Below are 23403 nucleotides of genomic sequence, written 5' to 3' on the forward strand. Positions count from 1 at the left end.
GCCAGAGGTCCGGACAACAGACCCTCCGATTTGACACACTGAACTCTGTCTGAGAAGTAGTTGGTGAACCAGGCGAGGCAGTCATTTGAGAAGCCAAGGCTATTGAGTCTGCCGATAAGAATGCAGTGATTGACAGAGTCGAAAGCCTTGGCCAGGTCGATGCATACGGGTGCACAGTACTGTCTTTTATCGATGGCGGTTATGATATCGTTTAGGACCTTGAGCATGGCTGAGGTGAACCCATGACCAGCTCGGAAAGCAGATTGCATAGCGTAGAAGGTACGGTGGGATTCGAAATGGTCGGTGATTTGTTTGTTAGTTTGGCTTTGGAAGATTTTAGAAAGGCTACGCAGGATGGATATAGGTCTATAACAGTCTGGGTCTAGAGTGTCTCCCCCTTTGAAGAGGGGGATGACCGCAGCAGCTTTCCAATCTTTGGGGATCAAAGAGAGGTTGAATAGGCTAGTAATAGGGGTTGCAACAATTTTGGATATTTTTAGAAAGAGAGGGTCCAGATTGTCTAGCCAAGCTTATTTTTAGGGACCCAGATTTTTCAGCTCTTTCAGAACATCAGCTGTCTGGATTTGGGTGAAGGAGAAGCGGGGGTGGCTTGGGAAAGTTGCTGCAGGGGGTGCTGAGATGTTGGCCGGGATAGGGGTAGCTAGGTGGAAATCATGGCCAGCCGTAGAAAAATGCTTATTGAAATTATCGATTATCGTAGATTTATCGGTGGTGACAATGTTTCCTATCCTCAGTGCAGTGGGCAGCTGGGAGGAGGTGCTCTTATTCTCCATGGACTTTACAGTGTCCCAAAACTTTGGGGAATTTGTGCTACAGGATGCAAATTTCTGTTTGAAAACGCTAACCTTAGCTTTCCTAACTGACTGAGTACAGTATATTGACTTCCCTAAAAAGTTGCATATCGTGGGCGCTATTCGATGCTAATGCAGTACGCCACAGGATGTTTTTGTGCTGGTCAAGGGCAGTCAAGTCTGGGGTGAACCAAGGGTTATATCTGTTCTTAGTTCTTCATTTTTTGAATGGGGCATGCTTATTTAAGATGGTGAGGAAAACACTTTTAAAGAGCAACCAGGCATCCTCTACTGACGGGATGAGGTCAATATCCTTCCAGGATACCCGGCCAGGTCGATTTACCCAAAATACACGTAAATCTAAGTAAGGAATGGATTAAGAATACATATATGTCAGAGCGGCATTGGACTAAGATACAGTGGCACAGTATAGAATACAGAATATACATGTCAAATCAAATCAACGTTTATTTGTCACGTGCACCGAATACAACAGGTACACCTTACAGTGAAATGCTTACTTATAGGCTCTAACCAATAGTGCAAAAAAGGTATTAGGTGAACAATGGGTAAGTAAAGAAATAATAAAGACAGTGAAAAATAACAGTAGCGAGGCTATAAAAGTAGCGAGGCTACACACAGACACCGGTTAATCGGGCTGAGATGGGTGATGCAATATTTACACACAATTAAAGTGACTAAGATACCGTAGAATAGTATAGAGTACAGTTATACATATGAGATGAGTAATGCGAGATACGGAGACATTATTAAAGTGGCTAGTGTTTCATTTCCTTGAAGTGGCCAGTGATTCCTAATCTATGTCTATAGGCAACAGCCTCTGATGTGCTGGAGATGGCTGTTTAACAGTCAGTGGTGTAGTATAGAATACAATACAGTTTATACATATGAGATGGGTGATGCACTATGTAAACACAATTTAAAAGTGACTAAGATAGTGTGGAGTGCAGTTTATACATATGAGATGAGTAATGCTAGATACGGAAACATTATTAAAGTGGCTAGTGATCCATTTCTAAAAGTGGCCAGTGATTCCTAATCGAACCACAGAAGGGCGGAACTGGATGGAGTCGTGATCTGATATGCCTAAGGGAGGTATGATATGCCTTGTGGCCACCCTGGAAGGGGGAGCAATAATGGTCAAGTTTTTGATACGCGAGTTCTACAGGCAATGTGTTGATAGAACTTCGGTAGCGTTTTCCTCAAATTTGCTTTGTTAAAATCTGTAGCTACAATAAATGCGGCCTCAGGTTATGTGGTTTCCAGGTTACGCAAAGTCCAGTGTAGTTCCGTGGGGCTGTCGTGGTATCGGCTTGAGCGGGAATATACATGGCTGAGACTAGAACCGAAGATAATTCTTGTGAGATAATATGGTCAGAATTTGATTGTGGGGTATTCTGGGTTGAGTGAACAAAAAGACTTGAGTTCCTGTACATTATCACAATCACACCATGAGTAGTTAATCATCAAACATACACCCCCGCCTTTTTTCTTCCCCGAGAGTTCTTTCTTCCTGTCTGTGAGATGTACTTAGAACCCAGATGGCTGTATGGACGGGGACAGTATATCTGGAAAGAGCCAGAGTATGTTACATAGTATGTTACAGTCCCTGATGTCTCTCTGGAAGGAGATCCTCGCCCTGAGCTCGTCTACTTTATTGTCCAGGTACTGAACATTAATGAGTAATATACTCGGAAGCGATGGATGGTGTGCACACCAACTGAGTCGAACTAGAAGTCCACTCCAAATACCACTTCTCCACCAGCGGCGTCTTGGAGCAGCCTCTGGGATAAGTTAAATTGTCCTGGGGGGTATGAACAAAGCATCCAATTAGGGAAAGTTGTATTTCTGGTCGTAATGCTGGTGAGTTACTGCCGCTCTGATATCCATACGTTTCCTGTATGTAATAACACAAACATTCTGGGCTAATAATGTAAGAAATAGCACACAAAAAATGCTCTATCCATGCTCTACCAAGGTCTTCCAATACATGGCGTTGGCCTACTACAGTAGCTATGTTGGTCTATTGTAATGCAACAATGTGTATGCAGGCTGGTTAGGATTCAAGCTTCCTCAAACAGCCCAATTCATACTCTTCAGAAGGATAATGAGTTTACAGTGTCCTGCTATTAAAATAATGTGCATATACAGTGGGGAGAACAAGTATTTGATACACTGCCGATTTTGCAGGTTTTCCTACTTACAAAGCATGTAGAGGTCTGTAATTTTTATCATAGGTACACTTCAACTGTGAGAGACGGAATCTAAAACAAAAAATCCAGAAAATCACATTGTATGATTTTTAAGTAATTAATTTGCATTTTATTGCATGACATAAGTATTTGATACATCAGAAAAGCAGAACTTCATATTTGGTACAGAAACCTTTGTTTGCAATTACAGAGATCATACGTTTCCTGTAGTTCTTGACAAGGTTTGCACACACTGCAGCAGGGATTTTGGCCCACTCCTCCATACAAACCTTCTCCAGATACTTCAGGTTTCTGGGCTGTCGCTGGGCAATACGGACTTTCAGCTCCCTCAAAAGATTTTCTATTGGGTTCAGGTCTGGAGACTGGCTATGCCACTCCAGGACCTTGAGATGCTTCTTACGGAGCCACTCCTTAGTTTCTCTGGCTGTGTGTTTCGGGTCGTTGTCATGCTGGAAGACCCAGCCACGACCCATCTTCAATGCTCTTACTGAGGGAAGGAGGTTGTTGGCCAAAATCTCACGATACATGGCCCCATCCATCCTCCCCTCAATACGGTGCAGTCGTCCTGTCCCCTTTGCAGAAAAGCATCCCCAAAGAATGATGTTTCCACCTCCATGCTTCACGGTTGGGATGGTGTTCTTGGGGTTGTACTCATCCCTCTTCTTCCTCCAAACACGGCGAGTGGAGTTTAGACCAAAAAGCTCTATTTTTGTCTCATCAGACCACATGACCTTCTCCCATTCCTCCTCTGGATCATCCAGATGGTCATTGGCAAACTTCAGACGGGCCTGGACATGCGCTGGCTTGAGCAGGGGGACCTTGCGTGCGCTGCAGGATTTTAATCCATGACGGCGTAGTTTGTTACTAATGGTTTTCTTTGAGACTGTGGTCCCAGCTCTCTTCAGGTCATTGACCAGGTCCTGCCGTGTAGTTCTGGGCTGATCCCTCACCTTCCTCATGATCATTGATGCCCCACGAGGTGAAATCTTGCATGGAGCCCCAGACCGAGGGTGATTGACCGTCATCTTGAACTTCTTCCATTTTCTAATAATTGTGCCAACAGTTGTTGCCTTCTCACCAAGCTGCTTGCCTATTGTCCTGTAGCCCATCCCAGCCTTGTGCAGGTCTACAATTTTACCCCTGATGTCCTTACACAGCTCTCTGGTCTTGGTCATTGTGGAGAGGTTGGAGTCTGTTTGATTGAGTGTGTGGACAGGTGTCTTTTATACAGGTAACGAGTTCAAACAGGTGCAGTTAATACAGGTAATGAGTGGAGAACAGGAGGGCTTCTTAAAGAAAAACTAACAGGTCTGTGCGAGCTGGAATTCTTACTGGTTGGTAGGTGATCAAATACTTATGTCATGCAATAAAATGCAAATTAATTACTTAAAAATCATACAATGTGATTTTCTGGATTTTTGTTTTAGATTCCGTCTCTCAAAGTTGAAGTGTACCTATGATAAAAATTACAGACCTCTACATGCTTTGTAAGTAGGAAAACCTGCAAAATCGGCAGTGTATCAAATACTTGTTCTCCCCACTGTATATAATTAGGCTGTTTGTATATTTAGATATACAGTAGGCCGATTGTAAATGTGTACTATTGTAGCGTCACCATCTTTATTGCAAAAATAAATACAAATACACACATAACTTTAAGCTATATATTCATTTGATAGAGGTAATGAACTGTCCATTATTCAGCACAGCAATTGATAAAACAGGACCATGTTTGAAAAATAAGTGGTTCTGAGTGTGTCAATATTACACAGGTGAGTGAAAGGTTCCAGAAGTCAGGAATGCAGACAGGCTCTATAGACCTCTATATGAGTGACTGTGTCCAACCCACCACCACCTGTTGTTATGTTGGCCAACTACTGACCCCCCAAAAATATCTTATAAAATATATTTATTTTTCATTGAATGTATTGTTAAAATAAAGGGTTAAGGAAATATAGGCAGGCACCACATTACTACAAGACAAAACAGCTCACTCCATCAAACCTGATGGTGTCGTAAGTATAAAAGCAAAGCTTGCTTTCATATAATGAAAACAAAAGCTTGAAAAGATAATGGAATGGGGTAATGTCTAAGTGTGGCTGGGAAGAATAAAACACATGACCTTGTATGCGGTATAAATCACATTATTGTGGGAACTAACACCTCAAGTAATCTCCTCTTGGGCTCCCGAGTGGCACAGCTGTCTAAGGCACTGCATCTCAATGCTAGAGGCATCACTACAGACCCTGGTTCGATCCCTGGCTGTATCACAACCAGTTGTGATCGGGAGTCCCATAGGGCGGCGCACAATTGGCCCAGCGCTGTCTGGGTTAGGGGAGGGTTTGGCCGCTGGTAGGCCGTCATTGTAAAATAAGAATTTGTTCTTAACTGACTTGTCTAGTCATGGATAGTTCAGTATTCTGTCAGACATTCTTCCATATCCCTTTAGAAACATCCTGTCCTCATACACAGAGACTGTACCAAAGGCGTCACTGTCCGGTGTGGGGGTTTGGGTCTCTCTATCACCCCCCAGTGTGAGTTAGTGCACTCCGAAGTCATCTCTGTGGTACTCGCCATCATAGTCTTGTCCTGTCATGAAGCAGACCACACTCTTATGGGCCTGGAGGGTTGAGAGTAGCACGTCGTAGTTTCAGACTAGGGAGATGGGATCTGTAGAGCTGGGGTGGATAGGGAGATAGCTGGGGTGGATAGGGAGATAGCTGGGGTGGATAGGGAGATGGGATCTGTAGAGCTGGGGTGGATAGGGAGATAGCTGGGGTGGATAGGGAGATAGGATCTGTAGAGCTGGGGTGGATAGGGAGATAGCTGGGGTGGATAGGGAGATGGGATCTGTAGAGCTGGGGTGGATAGGGAGATAGCTGGGGTGGATAGGGAGATAGGATCTGTAGAGCTGGGGTGGATAGGGAGATAGCTGGGGTGGATAGGGAGATAGGATCTGTAGAGCTGGGGTGGATAGGGAGATAGGATCTGTAGAGCTGGGGTGGATAGGGAGATAGCTGGGGTGGATAGGGAGATAGGATCTGTAGAGCTGGGGTGGATAGGGAGATAGCTGGGGTGGATAGGGAGATATGATCTGTAGAGCTGGGGTGGATAGGGAGATAGCTGGGGTGGATAGGGAGATAGGATCTGTAGAGCTGGGGTGGATAGGGAGATAGGATCTGTAGAGCTGGGGTGGATAGGGAGATAGGATCTGTAGAGCTGGGGTGGATAGGGAGATAGCTGGGGTGGATAGGGAGATAGGATCTGTAGAGCTGGGGTGGATAGGGAGATAGCTGGGGTGGATAGGGAGATAGGATCTGTACAGCTGGGGTGGATAGGGAGATAGCTGGGGTGGATAGGGAGATAGGATCTGTACAGCTGGGGTGGATAGGGAGATAGCTGGGGTGGATAGGGAGATGGGATCTGTAGAGCTGGGGTGGATAGGGAGATAGCTGGGGTGGATAGGGAGATGGGATCTGTAGAGCTGGGGTGGATAGGGAGATAGGATCTGTAGAGCTGAGGTGGATAGGGAGATAGCTGGGGTGGATAGGGAGATAGGATCTGTAGAGCTGGGGTGGATAGGGAGATAGCTGGGGTGGATAGGGAGATGGGATCTGTAGAGCTGGGGTGGATAGGGAGATTTTTTTCAATTAGTTAGATTTAGTCAATGGTTTTGTCAATGAGTCTATTCGAGTCACATTAGTGATATCCAATTTCTTGATGACTGTTATAACATGTGTTATGTAGACCTCATTACTTTATTCATTGACAATGGTGACCTGATCTCCAGTTTGTCATGCACCAACAACAGAACTTCTTCCAGCCAGTGCAGCTGATCTTGGACTGAATCCTCTATTGACAACAAACCTCTGCTCCAGCCCTGTAGCTGCGAAAACATAGGGAGAAAAACATTTATTAAACAGGTGTCAAATACTTCAAATCACCTCTTATTCAGAGCTATAGGTTCTCCATAGTCAAGTTACAGGAAGTTGTGCAGTATAGAATAGTTGCAGGTGGATTTCAGCTCATAAGCTAAGAACAAGTACAAGAACAAGAAGTCTAAGTCAAAATGCATTGCAGTTGTGCCTCCTGGTGTATATATGATATATATTATAGGCTGGTCTGCTACTTATGCAGTTTTGTATTATACAGTGTATATTATCTGTAAATAGTTCACTGAAGTTTTCTACTTGTTTTCTTTCTTGGATTACCTGCCATTTAGGGTCCTACCTTCTGCTGCCCTCATCTACCCTGCAGGGAAAGTGCACTACCTGTGCTATAAAGGACCAGACCTCCTGACTAACAGCAGACCTACCTGGTGGGTGGTTCAGATCATTGTCGTTGTGCGTCTTTAAAAAAGACCAATAGCCTGGTGGTATTGAACACTGGACTCCTCCCTCCCTAGTACGATGACATCATAGGCATCCAAAACGACAAATCGGTATTTGGATGGTTGGACTGAAATTATATACATAGATATCACCAGTGCTGGGACGTCCCCCTTGCTGATTCAGAATCAGTAGTGCTGTTGAGAACCGACCGCAGTAGAGTGTCTGCTAAGTTATAAAACTCATTGTTTCCCTAAACGTTGTGGACTTCAACCAGAGAGGACTCAAACTTTTTCATCACCGTTTCCGGAGCCCGCTCTGGCGCATCATGCATCTTGTTGAAGACATTGATAATGTCCCTGAGCTGAAGGATGAAGCGGGGTTGACTTTTTCCACGTCCCGCCTCTCCTATGCATTGCGCAATAGGTGAAGACTGTTACTGTAGTATCATTTCCTTGTATGTTTAAAATTGAAGCCATAGTCTCTATCGGCGTATTGAATGTCAGCGACTATTCCAAACGTAAACAGTGGTTGGATGCAGTTCCTCATTCCTGGTTTCATGATTTCATTGATCAAACTCCACTTGAGAAAGCCAGCTAAGCTTGTAACATTTTGGACACTGCCAGAACTCTTGCTTATTCAACCTACTTGTGTAAAGTAGAGGGAAGGTTGCCCGGATTTCTTCTTGTACTAGGCCTACTGTACATTGTTTCAATGTCCACTGAGACGGAAACAATGTTTCTAAAATGCCTGCAAAGTTCTTACATGTCCAACTGAATTTTCACGAACATCCTATCTTCTTCTTGTTTTCTTCTTCTTGTTTTTCTTCTTGCTTTTCTTCTTCTTGTTTTTCTTGTTCTTTGATGAGGTTTAATGGCGGTTGGCCATTATATGTTACCGCCATATATTAGATGCCAACCCTACACTCATTAAAACCCACAACCCCATTCCACTACTTTAACCCTATCTGATCCTAACCCAGGCCAACGACCTGAGAGGACGAGACACTACCACTCAACACACCTTGTAACTCTTCTGAACTCAAATCTCGTACCTCCAAGTACTTCTCTGCAGCTGCCACCACAACATCTATTTTCTGTGACTTACGTTCCATCTCTGCGATACAGTTGATAACTGTTGCTATGAATGCTCAGAAGCCAACCCTACTGAAGCATACAGTATATCACTTTGGCCTATCCTTACTACTAACTGGGCTCCTCTCAGGATCCTTCATCCTTGATCCATCCTCCTCTACCTTCTTCACTGCCTCATCATACAACACCTTGGTCACTTCTCTGACCCTGGCCACCTCAACCTGCCTATTCTTCAACGGATACCGCCGATCCCCCGCAAAATGTGCACCCCGACAGTTGACACACACAACTTCTTCCAACAAAACTACAAATCCCTCTGTCCCATGCCTTCCTGCACACTTCCCACATCTTGGAATTTCCCTCCTACACACTGCTGCGACCTGGCCATAAACGTGGCACCTGAAACGCAGTGGGTTCGGCACAAAAGCTGTAACAGGATAACTCATATATCCTAACATGACTTTGTCGGGTAAAGACTCTGATTCAAAACTCAAAAGAACAGACTGTGTTGCCTCTTTTTCACCTCGCCCCCCACCGGGTCTGCGTCGCACCAATCGGCGGGCGTCACAAACACAAAGAATTTTCAACTTTAATTGCTCCGCCTCCACACTTAATGCTACCCCAGATATCTCTCCCTTCAATGGCGACCGACTTCTAAGAGCAAAGCGAGACACAGATCATGGCCCAAGTTACGTCGCACGGAGTGCCCGTTCCCTCTGATCTGAAGAAACACAAACAAACATCACAAGTCCACTTTGGGTTACCTTCACCGACTCAACAGCACCCACCATCTTTTCCACCCAACCTGATACCACATATGGATCAGCCAAAAGGCCTGTATCCACTTTCTTCAAAAATCTCACTCCCACTGGACCAAACTCATCGTTATCATAACCATGTCCATCAATGCAAGGCTCAGACTCCGAGCTGCTCACTACACCTTCCACCACTTAAATCTCCATCATTCAATGCCATTTCACCTCCAGAACTCGGTCTGGCGCACAGCTCACACCCATTTCACCTCCAGAACTCGGTCTGGCGCACAGCTCACACCCATTTCACCTCCAGAACTCGGTCTGGCGCACAGCTCACACCCATTTCACCTCCAGAACTCGGTCTGGCGCACAGCTCACACCCATTTCACCTCCAGAACTCATTCTGGCGCACAGCTCACATCCATTTCACCTCCAGATCTCGGTCTGGCGCACAGCTCACACCCATTTCACCTCCAGAACTCGGTCTGGCGCACAGCTCACACCCATTTCACCTCCAGAACTCATTCTGGCGCACAGCTCACATCCATTTCACCTCCAGATCTCGGTCTGGCGCACAGCTCACATCCATTTCACCTCCAGAACTCGGTCTGGCGCACAGCTCACACCTATTTCACCTCCAGAACTCGGTCTGGCGCACAACTCACATCCATTTCACATCCAGATCTCGGTCTGGCGCACAGCTCACATCCATTTCACTTCCAGATCTCGGTCTGGCGCACAGCTCACATCCATTTCACCTCCAGAACTCGGTCTGGCTCACATCCATTTCACCTCCAGAACTCGGTCTGGCGCACAGCTCACATCCATTTCACCTCCAGAACTCGGTCTGGCGCGCAGCTCACATCCATTTCACCTCCAGAACTCGGTCTGGCGCACAGCTCACACTGGTTGTACTTGACCCCAGTGTTCTTCGACACACCATCTACCTCTTTTCTGCCATCTTCAACAGGCTCAACCTCTGCCGCCCTCACTCTCTTCAACCTCTTCTTAATCCTAATTTTCCTCCTCCATTACTCCCTCTAATATCCACCTTTCCATTTCCCTGTCCCATATCCCTGTCCCTCTTCTCCTGGCTTTTGCTACCGGCTCAGTGTCATGCTGAAGTAACTCCATCTCATAATTAAGCAATAAAGCCAGAGGAGGTGGGTATATGGCCAATATACCACGGCTAAGGGCTGTTCTTAGGCACGGCCCTTAACCGTGGTATATTAGCCATATACCACAAACCCCTGAGGTGCCTTATTGCTATTATAAACTGGTTACCAATGTAATTAGAGCAGTAAAAATAAATGTTTTGTCATACCCTTGGTATACGGTCTGATATACCATGGCTGTCAGCCAATCAGCATTCGGTGCTCGAACCACCCAGTTTATAATCAGAATTAGATCATGGCTGGTAAACAAAGAGAAATGTCCCTCCTGAGCTGCACTCAGTAAAAACGTTCAAAGTCCTATCTACGCTGCGACAGCACAGTAGGCATATCAAATAGGGTGTTGTGGTCGCATGGCAGGTTACAGATGAGTAGCATTCTAACACCACCAAATGCACAGGAGTGTTGTGGAATATTGAACACCAGAGCCATCTAGATAAATCTAGGAGGTGGGGCTCTATTGACTCATCAAAAGAATGTGAAGTAAAAAGTAGGCCTGTTTTTTCACAGTATTGACACTAGAGGGTAGTGAATAGTCATACTAGAACTCACTGGCTATAGAACAATGTCGGCTAGGAGGGCTCCTGTTGCTATAAAAACAACAACAATATGGATCAATATTTTCTGACAATATACAGAATATGATTCTACTTCGTATTTACTATGACATATACAGTGTTTTCGAAGCCAACAGGTTGGTTCATGTTGAATTAACAGCATAGGCAACAATTCAGGGGTTACATTTTAAGAATTCATACTAGTGTTTGTTTATTGTTGGCCATCAGATAATAGTGTGCCTGAGAGTCGGATAATGGACTGAACTACCCTGTTTAGCAGTGCTTTGTTAAGACTACTTGACCTTGAGAAGACTTGACATTAACTCATAAGACTAGAGATTTTACCATCTGTTTCATTAAAGATGAGATGAGTATGATGCCAATCTATTGCAATCAATGTCTTTCTTTTTTCATGCCTTGCGAATAGCACCGATCACGCCCTCCAACCGTCCTGTCATGACTGTGACCTGCTGAGGGAACAGTTTGAGGAGGAGCAGGAGGCCAAGGCAGAGCTGCAGCGCCACGTGCCCAAGAACTGTAAGCATCGACACTGGAAACGAGAAGCAGGTACAGGGAGTGAACATTTAATAACCAAGGACAGGAACAGAATACGGACAGCGTCTGGACAGAGGAAACAGAAACGGCAATAATGCTGACACTGGGATGAAACAGAGGAAAGAGACAGATATAGGGAAGGAAATCAAAATGTGAAGGAGTCCAGGTGAGTCCAATGAGCGCTGATGAGCGTAATGATGGTGACAAGTGTGCGTAATGAAAGGCAGCCTGGCGCCCTCGAGCGCCAGGGAGGGAGCGCGGGAGCAGGCGTGACAAGGCCATTGGAGAGGTGGCTCAGTGGACGCCTGTGAGAGAGTGGGGCTGCAGCACTCCCAGGTTAGTGTTGTTTCAGGCTGCTTCTTGACCCAATACCTGTATGAACATATACTTATGTCAATTACAGTTGAGGAAATTCAGGAAAAACTTATTCTCAAGTTGAATAACTTGTGTTTCAGAATATCAACCTGATGAGCACAAAGAAGAAGCTGAATGCCGACCTCAACTGACCCAACCTCAACCCCACCCAACCTCAACCGACCCAATCTCAACTGACCCAACCTCAACCGACCCAATCTCAACTGACCCAACCTCAACCGACCCAACCTCAACCGACCCAATTTCAACCGACCCAACCTCAACTGACCCAACCTCAACCCCACCCAACCTCAACTGACCCAATCTCAACTGATCCAACCTCAACTGACCCAACCTCAACTGACCCCAACCTCAACTGACCCAACCTCAACCGACCCAACCTCAACCGACCCAATCTCAACTGACCCAACCTCAACCGACCCAACCTCAACTGACCCAATCTCAACTGATCCAACCTCAACTGACCCCAACCTCAACTGACCCAATCTCAACTGACCCAACCTCAACCGACCCAACCTCAACTGACCCAACCTCAACTGACCCAATCTCAACTGATACAACCTCAACTGACCCCAACCTCAACTGACCCAACCTCAACCGACCCAACCTCAACTGACCCAACCTCAACCCCACCCAACCTCAACCGACCCAATTTCAACTGACCCAACCTCAACTGACCCAATCTCAACTGACCCCAACCTCAACTGACCCCAACCTCAACTGACCCAACCTCAACCGACCCAACCTCAACTGACCCAACCTCAACCGACCCAACCTCAACTGACCCAACCTCAACCCCACCCAACCTCAACTGACCCAACCTCAACCCCACCCAATCTCAACTGACCCAACCTCAACCCCACCCAACCTCAACTGACCCAACCTCAACTGACCCAACCTCAACCCCACCCAACCTCAACCAACCCAACCTCAACTGACCCAACCTCAACTGACCCAACCTCAATCCCACCCAACCTCAACCCCACCCCACCCAACCTCAACCGACCCAACCTCAACCGACCCAATCTCAACTGACCCAACCTCAACCCCACCCAACCTCAACCCCACCCCACCCAACCTCAACTGACCCAACCTCAACCCCACCCCACCCAACCTCAACCGACCCAACCTCAACCGACCCAATCTCAACTGACCCAACCTCAACCCCACCCAATCTCAACTGACCCAACCTCAACCCCACCCAACCTCAACTGACCCAACCTCAACTGACCCAACCTCAACTGACCCAACCTCAACCCCACCCAACCTCAACCGACCCAACCTCAACTGACCCAACCTCAACTGACCCAACCTCAACCGACCCAACCTCAACCGACCCAATCTCAACTGACCCAACCTCAACCCCACCCAACCTCAACCCCACCCAACCTCAACTGACCCAGCCTCAACCCCACCCCACCCAACCTCAACCGACCCAACCTCAACTGACCCAACCTCAACCCCACCCAACCTCAACTGACCCAACCTCAACCCCACCCAACCTCAACCGACCCAATTTCAACCGACCCAATTTCAACCGACCCAACCTCAACCCCACCCAACCTCAACCGACCCAATCTCAACTGACCCAATCTCAACTGACCCAACCTCAACTGACCCAACCTCAACCGACCCAACCTCAACCGACCCAACCTCAACCGACCCAACCTCAACCCCACCCAACCTCAACCGACCCAATTTCAACCGACCCAATTTCAACCGACCCAACTCCAGGCTGAGGCCAACAATCTAGAGGACAAAGCTAAGAAGGCCACGACGGACGTGAGTGACAACCAGAGGTTTCTCTGAGTATACGTGTGAACTACTGTCATAGTTATCCCTCTTTGAATCCTGTATGTCCTGCTTCTCTGTGTGCTAATGCAGGCGGCCATGATGGTTGAGGAGCTGAAGAAGGAGAAGCGCACCAGCTCCTGGAGAGGATGAAGAAGAACCTGGAGGTCACAGTCAAGAACCTGCAGCACCGCCTGGATGAGGCTGAGAACCTGGCCATGAAGGGAGGCAAGAAGCAGCTCCAGAAACTGGAATCCAGGGTGAGTTAACAGCTATTGTGATTTGATATGCAAATGCAGGCTCTTAAATACTACAACTACAACTTAAATACTACAGGCTAATACTACTACAACTACTACTAATATGACTACTACGACTACTACTACTACTACTACTACTACTACTACTACTAATACTACTACTAATACTACTGCTATGACAACATTTTTTACTGTTCCTCTAACAGTAGTTTAATAATGATGATGTGGGGTAGGAGGATGAAGATGACATGCTAATAATGTCAATATTTTCCAGGCAGAGGAGGACAACAGGAATGTGGTTAAGTTGCAGCTGAAAGTAAAGGCCTACAAACGCCAGGCCCGAGGAAGCTGTTTTGAAAACATGTTCTCTGTCATCTCTAACACAACTCTAAATGGCTGCATATTGTGTAGACATGATGTGAAGCTTGTTAACGCTGAACCTCTCCACAGGAGAAGCAGGCTAACACTCACCTGACCACGTGCTGGAAGGTGCAACATGAGCTGGAGGAGGAGGCATCCGAGAGGGCAGACATCGCTGAGTCTCAGGTCAACGAGATGAGAGCCAAGAGAAAAGACATGGGCTCAAAGGTATGCTGGAATTTATACCTGTATAGGAAACGCTGTTCATTAATGCCACAGTATTCATAGGTAGTGAAATTATATCAAACCTTTCTTTCTCCAAACAGAGCTACGAGTGAAGACAAGAGAAGATATGCCTCAGGAGAATCATAAAATATGAGTTCTGTATGAGTTCTGTATGAGTTCTGTATGAGTTCTGTGTGAGTTCTGTATGAGTTCTGTATGAGTTCTGTATGAGTTCTGTATGAGTTCTGTATGAGTTCTGTATGAGTTCTGTATGAGTTATGTATGCATGCTTGGCTTCCTTAATGTGCTGTATTGTCAGAGTCATATGATAATACTTTATGTACAGGCCATAATACCCTTTGGGAAAATGTTGCATTTCTACCCGAAGTATATTGGCTCTACCTTGTGGTGCATTACCACTGTGTAAACTATCTGGCCTCGATTCACTTTTCACTTCAAGATCTAAGATTATTATATGTTTAATTCATAGCCTACCAGCCTACCAGGATTTGTGAAATCTGCACCAAGTTTAATTGCTAAATACATTGTTGTACAAATTACAAAATGTAGGCCTATCTGCATTCTTTAGACTACCTTTGTTGAATATGACAACAAATAATTTGTTGATGTGGACGCTTTTCAATAGTTTACATTTTACCCAACACCACAGTATTTTACAAGGTCGGGTTGTCAAACATTCATGTCTTGTGGTTACAGTTGACAAAGGGTCAATTTTATTTCAAGACAGCTTTGGTAGAAGTTGATAATTGATGATTAATGCTGCATTCATAACCAAGTGTGAAGTTGTAAAGACTAGTTGCATTCACATGCTTGGAACTTGTTGGGAAACTCAGATTGGCTATTTTACAACAAACAAAAAACATATTAATAGATTGTTTTTTATAAATAATGTTTTGTTTTTGCATTTAAATGCTGTTATCCAGGTAATTAACCTTTATATAAACCAGGCAAGTCAGTCAAGAACAAATTCTTATTTACAATGACGGCCTACCGAGGAACAGTGGGTTAACTGCCTTGTTCAGGGGCAGAACAACATAATTTTACCTGCCCAACGCTCTAACCACTAGGCTACCTGCCGCCCCGAATTAAAGGTACCTTCATAGAAACTGACTCAAGAAAAAGTGAAAGTCACCCAGTAAAATACTACTTGATTAAAAGTATTTGGTTTTAAATATACTTAAGTATCAAAAGTAAAAGTATGAATAATTAAAAATTCCTTATATTAAGCAAACCAGACGGCACAATTGTATTTTATTTTTATATTTACGGATAGCTAGGCTCACACCAACACTCAGACTTAATTTACAAACAAAGCATTTGTGTTTAGTGAGTCCGCCAGATCAGAAGCAGTAGGGATGACCAGGGATGTTCTCTTGATAAGTGTGTGAATTGGACAGTACTTTTGGGTGTCAGGGAAAATGTATGGAGTAAAAAGGGTGAAAGGGTGAAATACCACAGTTTGCCATCATAGCAGCAAGATTTGTGACCTGTTGCCACAAGAGAGGGGCAAACAGTGAAGAACAAACACCATTGTAAATACAACCCATATTTATGTTAATTTATTTTCCCTTTTGTACTTTAACCATTTGCACATTGTTACAACACTGTATATATACATAATATGACATCGAAATGTATTTATTCTTTTGGAACTTCTGTGAGTGTAATGTTTACTGTTCATTGTTATTGTTTATTTAACTTTTGTATATTATCTACCTCACTTGCTTTGGCAATGTTAACATATGTTTCCCATGCCAATAAAGCCCCTTAAATTGAATTGACAGAAAAGGAAGCGAGACATCCCACTCGCAAGTTTTTTCTGGTTCATATTCAGTCAATGAACTACGCAGACCAGACCCAGCTGCTCTTGCACTGATGTCTATGGGAGACCCACCCATTTAAGTAGATCAGAAACCGTCACCATGTTTTTTAATGGTCCACGGCCTGGGTAAGACTTCTTTATTTATCCACCATCTTTGATAACTCACGTGCAAAAACACAAACGCGAGTACCGGGTTATGTCTTATAAAAGCGCAATTGGAATTGAAGGAGCGCAGAGTTGACTGTGGCTTTCGCGAAAGGGAGTTCACACAAGTAGAGAATCTCCCGTAGGTACACACACTCAGAGAACATCTGCGCAGAGTTAAGGATTCTATTGCCTAATGTTGGATTGTTGCCATTGATGCGCTAACTAATCAACATTACAAGTACACAATAAATTATACTCTGAAAGAACTAAGTGATTCTCGAGGAGGGGGCTCAGTCTGTGTGAATCTAGGAGCGGACCCGACGTTTTCCCAGAGAAGATAACGATGTCTGGCTCTTATTGCAAAAGTTTATACTCCTTCAGCGGGGACCAACATCAGCAGGGTTTGACTTTCGAAGTGGGAGAAATCATAAGGATAGTTCATCCGTTGCCTGGCGGCTGGTGGGAAGGAGAGCTGGATGGAGTCAGGGGATGGTTCCCATCAAGTTATGTTCAAGTCTTAGAGGTAAGTCTGAATGTCCACTCTCAGCAGGGCTGGATTCCCGAACGTGCACGTAAGGCACTGAGGACTCCATGACTGCTCATTCCTGACACATTCCACTGGAATTCTCAGATCCCCTGCCTGCGTGCCTGTGTCTGTATGTATGAGTAAGCATGGCAGATCACTGAGGAAACACACTACTCTGTCACAGCAGGGTCAGGCGCACACTGGTGTGGTATGCAGGTGAACACTTTAGGTCGTCATTGTAAATAAGAATTTGTACTTAACTGACTTGCCTAGTTAAATAGAAAATGAAAAAATAAAATCACAGGGTTCACAGGAGAGCACGAGAATCATTGGCAAAGGACAGTGTCTTGAATCAGGTTTTTAGCCAAGAGCAACATCTTTCATTGTTCAATCACCCACATGGGTATATGCTCTTATAAACCAATGAGGAGATGGGAGAGGCGGGACTTGCAGCACCTCACGCTTCACAAATAAAACTAAGTTTTATTTTAGCTTCTGGCTATGCAGATGCATGTGAGCAGTGTGGGTGCAATGATTGAATAACATGTATGTGTAAATGTGTTTTGCAATGCTCGGGATGCGACGCATTTCCACTCTGGAGCAGTGGAAATGCGTTCTCTGGAGTGATGAATCATGCTTCATCATCTGGCAGTCTAACGGACAAATCTGGGTTTGGCGGATGCAAGGAGAACGCTGCCTGCCTCAATGCCTAGTGCCAACTGTAAAGTTTGGTGGAGGAGGAATAATGGTCTGGAGCTGTTTTTCATGGTTCGGGCTAGGCCCCTTAGTTCTAGTGAAGGGACATCTTAATGCTACAGCAAACAATGACATTCTAGACGATTCTGTGCTTCCAACTTTGTGGGAACAGTTTGGTGAAGGCCCTTTCCTGTTTCAGCATGTCAATGCCTCCTTGCACAAAGCGAGGTCCATACAAAAATGTTTTGTCGAGATCGGTGTGGAAGAACTTGACTGGCCTGCACAGAGCCCTGACCTCAACCCCATCGAACAGCTTTGGGATGAATTGGAACACCGACTGCGAGCCAAGCCTATCGCCCAACATCAGTGCACGACCTCACTAATGCTCTTGTGGCTGAATGGAAGCAAGTCCCCACAGCACTGTTCCAACATCTAGTGGAAAGCCTTCCCAGAAGATTGGAGGCTGTTATAAAAGCAAAGGAGGGACCACTCTATATTAATGCCCATGATTTTGGAATGAGATGTTTGACAAGCAGGTGTCCACATATTTTTTTTTTTCATGTAGTGTACGATATGACCCTCAACTACACGATTTGATCCATCAAATTTACCCCGAGGATTCAACCCTGTGGAAAGCTTCATGCACCATTGGCCTCAGTGAGAAGACAGGCCCTTTGCCGTCTGGTGGGGGGAAATGGGGCCGCTACAGGCTATATACCAGCAGCCTTTTCAAAACGTGGTTTGGCCTTTAGACATAGTCACTAACACTGGTATGGCAGAAGCACACTTTAGAGAGCAGACATATTAATGACACTACGCCGTCATTGTAATAATGCATCTATTAAGATACCTATAGAGGATGCTATGGATCCATTTCATTAACCTTTAATAATGTGGTTAGGACCTGTTATAACACGTTCATGAAATGCTTATACACCTGTAATAAATGCGTTATATATATTTAGTCAAAGTAAATCGTTACCATACAGTCATATACATTCTATATTCAGACCAAGGTGTATTTAATGACAGAGTCAGCGGGATGTGTGTTTTCAGCCCTGGCGTAGTGCTGTGCTTTCATCTACATCTGAGACACTTTCCGTTGTCATCTTCAGCAGACGAGGCTTTGTTCTCCAAACATGCTATTCTTCTTCTTCACACTCCGATGAATCATTCAACAGAAAACGTGTCATCAGGCCTGCTCAGATCCTCAGATCAGACCCTCAGATCCACACCGTCCCCAGGACCCTCCTTGTGTAGATAGATACTGCCTTCATTTTAACAAACGAATCATATTTTATGATGAGATGTTGATAACAACTTTAACTTTCAGGTTTGAACCTTGTGCTGTTGTTATGGAAGCTGGAGAAGGTGCTGTTGTTATGGAAGCTGGAGAAGGTGCTGTTGTTGTGGAAGCTGGAGAAGGTGCTGTTGTTATGGAAGCTGGAGAAGGTGCTGTTGTTATGGAAGCTGGAGAAGGTGCTGTTGTTATGGAAGCTGGAGAAGGTGCTGTTGTTATGGAAGCTGGAGAAGGTGCTGTTGTTGTGGAAGCTGGAGAAGGTGCTGTTGTTATGGAAGCTGGAGAAGGTGCTGTTGTTATGGAAGCTGGAGAAGGTGCTGTTGTTATGGAAGCTGGAGAAGGTACTGTTGTTATGGAAGCTGGAGAAGGTGCTGTTGTTATGGAAGCTGGAGAAGGTGCTGTTGTTATGGAAGCTGGAGAAGGTGCTGTTGTTATGGAAGCTGGAGAAGGTGCTGTTGTTATGGAAGCTGGAGAAGGTGCTGTTGTTGTGGAAGCTGGAGAAGGTGCTGTTGTTATGGAAGCTGGAGAAGGTGCTGTTGTTATGGAAGCTGGAGAAGGTGCTGTTGTTATGGAAGCTGGAGAAGGTGCTGTTGTTATGGAAGCTGGAGAAGGTGCTGTTGTTATGGAAGCTGGAGAAGGTGCTGTTGTTATGGAAGCTGGAGAAGGTGTAGTATAATTGGACCCTGGAGGCTCCTTTCAGATAAAGAGTACATGGAAGGGGATGATGGTGATAATAAGCTATATGTTTCCTGTTACTATGACAGTGATCACTGAGTGAGGGATGACAGCTGTGTTTGACTGGGGAACTGTTTGCTTCGTTTTTACTTTCATTTCCCAGCTCACTGATTGGCCAGAGAGAGAGAGAGGAAATGTGGTTGTCATTTAAATCAAATCAAATCAAATCACAATTTATTGGTCGCATACACATGGTTAGCAGATGTTATTGCGAGTCTAGGGAAATGCTTGTGCTTCTAGTTCCGATGTAGGGTTGAAGTCAAAAGTTTACATACACCTTAGCCAAATACATTTAAACTCAGTTTTTCACAATTCATGTCATTTAATCCTTGTAAGAATTCCCTGTCTTAGGTCAGTTAGGATCACCACTTTATTTTAAGAATGTGAAATGTCAGAATAATAGTAGAGATAATGATTTATTTCAGCTTTTATTTCTTTCATCACATTCACAGTGGGTCAGAAGTTTACATACACTCAATTAGTATTTGGTAGCATTGCCTTTAAATTGTTTAACTTTGGTCAAATGTTTCGGGTAGCCTTCCACAAGTTTCCCACAATAAGTTGGGTGAATTTTGGCCCATTCCTCCTGACAGAGCTGGTGTAACTGAGTCAGGTTTGTAGGCCTCCTTGCTCGTTCACGCTTTTTCAGTTCTGCCCACAAATTGTCTAAAGGATTGAGGTCAGGGCTTTGTGATGGCCACTCCAATACCTTGACTTTGTTGTCCTTAAGCCATTTTGCCACAACTTTGGAAGTATGCTTTGGGTCATTGTCCATTTGGAAGACCCATTTGCGACCAAGCTTTAACTTCCTGACTGATGCCTTGAGATGTTGCTTCAATATATCAACATAATTTTCCTACCTCATGATGCCATCTATTTTGTGAAGTGCACCAGTCCCTCCTGCAGCAAAGCACCCCCACAACATGATGCTGCCACCCTTGTGCTTCACGGTTGAGATGGTGTTCTTTGGCTTCAAGCCTCCCCTTTTTCCTCCGAACATAACAATGGTCATTATGGCCAAACAGTTATATTTTTGTTTCATCAGACCAGAGGACATTTTTCCAAAAAGTACAATCTTTGTCCCCATGTGCAGTTGCAAACCGTAGTCTGGTGGTTTTGGAGCAGTGGCTTCTTCCTTGCTGAGCTGCCTTTCAGGTTATGTCGATATAGGACTCATTTTACTGTGGATATAGATACTCTTACCTGTTTCCTCCAGCATCTTCACAAGGTCCTTTGCTGTTGTTGTGGGATTGATTTGCACTTGTCGCACCAAAGTACGTTCATCTCTAGGAGACAGAACGCGTCTCCTTCCTGAGCGGTATGACGGCTGCGTGGTCCCATGGTGTTTATACTTGCGTACTATTGTTTGTACAGATGAATATGGTACCTTCAGGCATTGGGAAATTGCTCCCAAGGATGAACCAGACTTGTGGAGGTTTCCAATTTTCTTTATGAGGTCTTGGTTGATTTCTTTTGATTTTCCCATGATGTCAAGCAAAGAGCCACTGAGTTTGAAGGTAGGCCTTGAAATACATCCACAGGTACACCTCCAATTGACACAAATTATGTAAATTAGCCTATCAGAAACTTCTAAAGCCAGGACATAATTTTCTGGAATTTTCTAAGCTGTTTAAAGGCACAGTCAACTTAGTGTATGTAAACTTCTGACCCACTGGAATTGTGATACAGTGAATTATAAGTGAAATAATCTGTCTGTAAACAATTGTTGGAAAAATGACTTGTGTCATGCACAAAGTAGATGTCCTATCCGACTTGCCAAAACTATAGTTTGTTAACAAGAAATGTGTGGAGTGGTTGAAAAACAAGATTTAATGACTCCAACCTAAGTGTATGTAAACTTCCGACTTCAACTGTATGATGTTATGAGATGTTTAGGACAGTGTGGTTGAAGATAACCACGTCTAACTTCTCTGTCAGTAAAGTTCTACCTGTTGTCCATATGGTCTTTATATACCGGTATAACTCTGGTGGTCATGACAACCTAACTGACAAACAGCATTGGTCCAGGGCACAGAGTCCTGGATCATAACATTGAGTCATCAAGTCAAGTGATTGCTGACTAGTGCCAAACTAAATGAGATGGAGTTTAATGAGGAAGGGATTAGTTCAAAAGAGGAGAGGGAGAGATTCTCAGTTGATAATTGGGCAAAAGTCTGTCCTCTCCTCGACTCCTCCGTACTCCTTTCCTACGTGACCCGGAAACCGATAGTTGTCACCATATGTAGCCTAGGAGAGTGTCAGTTTGTTAATAGGAGAAGAGAAAAGTGTCCTGTGATAGCCTCCTCCCGCCGAGGAAGCACAATTGTATCCTCCCGGAAGCTAATGCGGAACAGTTTTAAAATCTGCCACACCCCCTTTGAATCAGATGTTGTTTTCTCAGAGGAGAAGAGCACACATTTAAAAAACTATACTTTACTTATTATTTTATCTATACAATGTCTCGCACAACTAGCTACATTTATTTTTTCCACTTTACCCATGTATTTTGAGATTCCTCCTCTGTAAATGTAATTTGCCTGATTACACACTAGTGGAGAAGGAGAGTCTCATTTCCTACAAGCGCATTGGTTTCCACGTTTCTTCTCTTCCCCTCTTTGATTGTCTTTGACTTTGTGTAGTAAAGGACAGGATGGAGAAAACCATTTGAGAATGCCCTAGAAAGTGAAAGCTGTAGAATCTAGATGAATGGACCAATCAGACGCACTGTTGTTGACTCACAGATGTCACCCAGAGGACGCTGGTGGGAGGAGCTATAGGAGGACGGGCTCATTGGAACGGAGTCTAATGTGATTTATGTATATTTTATGTGTTTGACTACGTTCCAAAAATTCCATTCCAGCCATTACAATGAGCCCGTCCTCCTATAGCTCCTCCCACCAGCCTTCTCTGTCTGAGGGACAAATCATTTGATTGGTTTCGATGAACAAGAGAACGAGTCATTGAATGTTTTGTGGATCATGGTTAGCTACATGTACAGCCGATTAGCACGTTGGTGAGTTGGCAATGACCGACTATTATCCAAATACTAATTAGTCTCAATGCTAAACTAATCTCGCTTGGCACTTTTGTGTAATGTAATTTTGCTTTGCCTAATAGTCTTGGTGTAGCTCACTTTAGTAACCCACTGTCACGCACACACCCTCATCTCCAACACAAAGACCTTCTACTGTGATTATCAGCACTGGTGTGACTGAGAGAGCTGAAATGGTGAGGTAAAGAGGCTTACTATATCCTGTACTGAGCTGGCACTGGGCATGGAGGCCACAGGTCTAGTCTAGATGACAGCTGGCATGGGCACTGGGCATGGAGGCCACAGGTCTAGTCTAGATGACAGCTGGCATGGGCATTGGGCATGGAGGCCACAGGTCTAGTCTAGATGACAGCTGGCATGGGCACTGGGCATTGAGGCCACAGGTCTAGTCTAGATGACAGCTGGCATGGGCACTGGGCATGGAGGCCACAGGTCTAGTCTAGATGACAGCTGGCATGGGCACTGGGCATGGAGGCCACAGGTCTAGTCTAGATGACAGCTGGCATGGGCACTGGGCATGGAGGCCACAGGTCTAGTCTAGATGACAGCTGGCATGGGCACTGGGCATGGAGGCCACAGGTCTAGT

The 23403-nt window shown here is 44.9% G+C and overlaps 1 protein-coding gene across 5 annotated transcripts; it reads right to left on the bottom strand.

The window, feature by feature from the left end:
• Positions 1–5348: 5348 nt before the first annotated feature.
• Positions 5349–10792, bottom strand: LOC120046087 (DNA-directed RNA polymerase II subunit RPB1-like). Of its 5 annotated transcripts, none has more exons than XM_038991032.1 (4): positions 10548–10792; positions 6804–6932; positions 6035–6668; positions 5349–6002 (listed from the first exon to the last, which is right to left on the bottom strand). In XM_038991032.1, exons 2-4 carry the CDS (start codon positions 6810–6812, stop codon positions 5659–5661), a joined length of 987 nt encoding a protein of 328 aa, XP_038846960.1. In that variant the 5' UTR covers positions 6813–6932; positions 10548–10792; the 3' UTR covers positions 5349–5658. The 5 variants fall into 5 exon arrangements, with proteins under 5 accessions (XP_038846960.1, XP_038846958.1, XP_038846957.1 ...); XM_038991030.1 differs by lacking the exon at positions 10548–10792 and adding an exon at positions 9531–10467 and having other exon boundaries at positions 6804–9448; XM_038991029.1 differs by lacking the exon at positions 10548–10792 and adding an exon at positions 9490–10467 and having other exon boundaries at positions 6804–9448.
• Positions 10793–23403: the final 12611 nt, after the last annotated feature.

Source organism: Salvelinus namaycush, chromosome 4 (assembly GCF_016432855.1).
Source record: "Salvelinus namaycush isolate Seneca chromosome 4, SaNama_1.0, whole genome shotgun sequence".
NCBI lineage: Eukaryota > Metazoa > Chordata > Actinopteri > Salmoniformes > Salmonidae > Salvelinus > Salvelinus namaycush.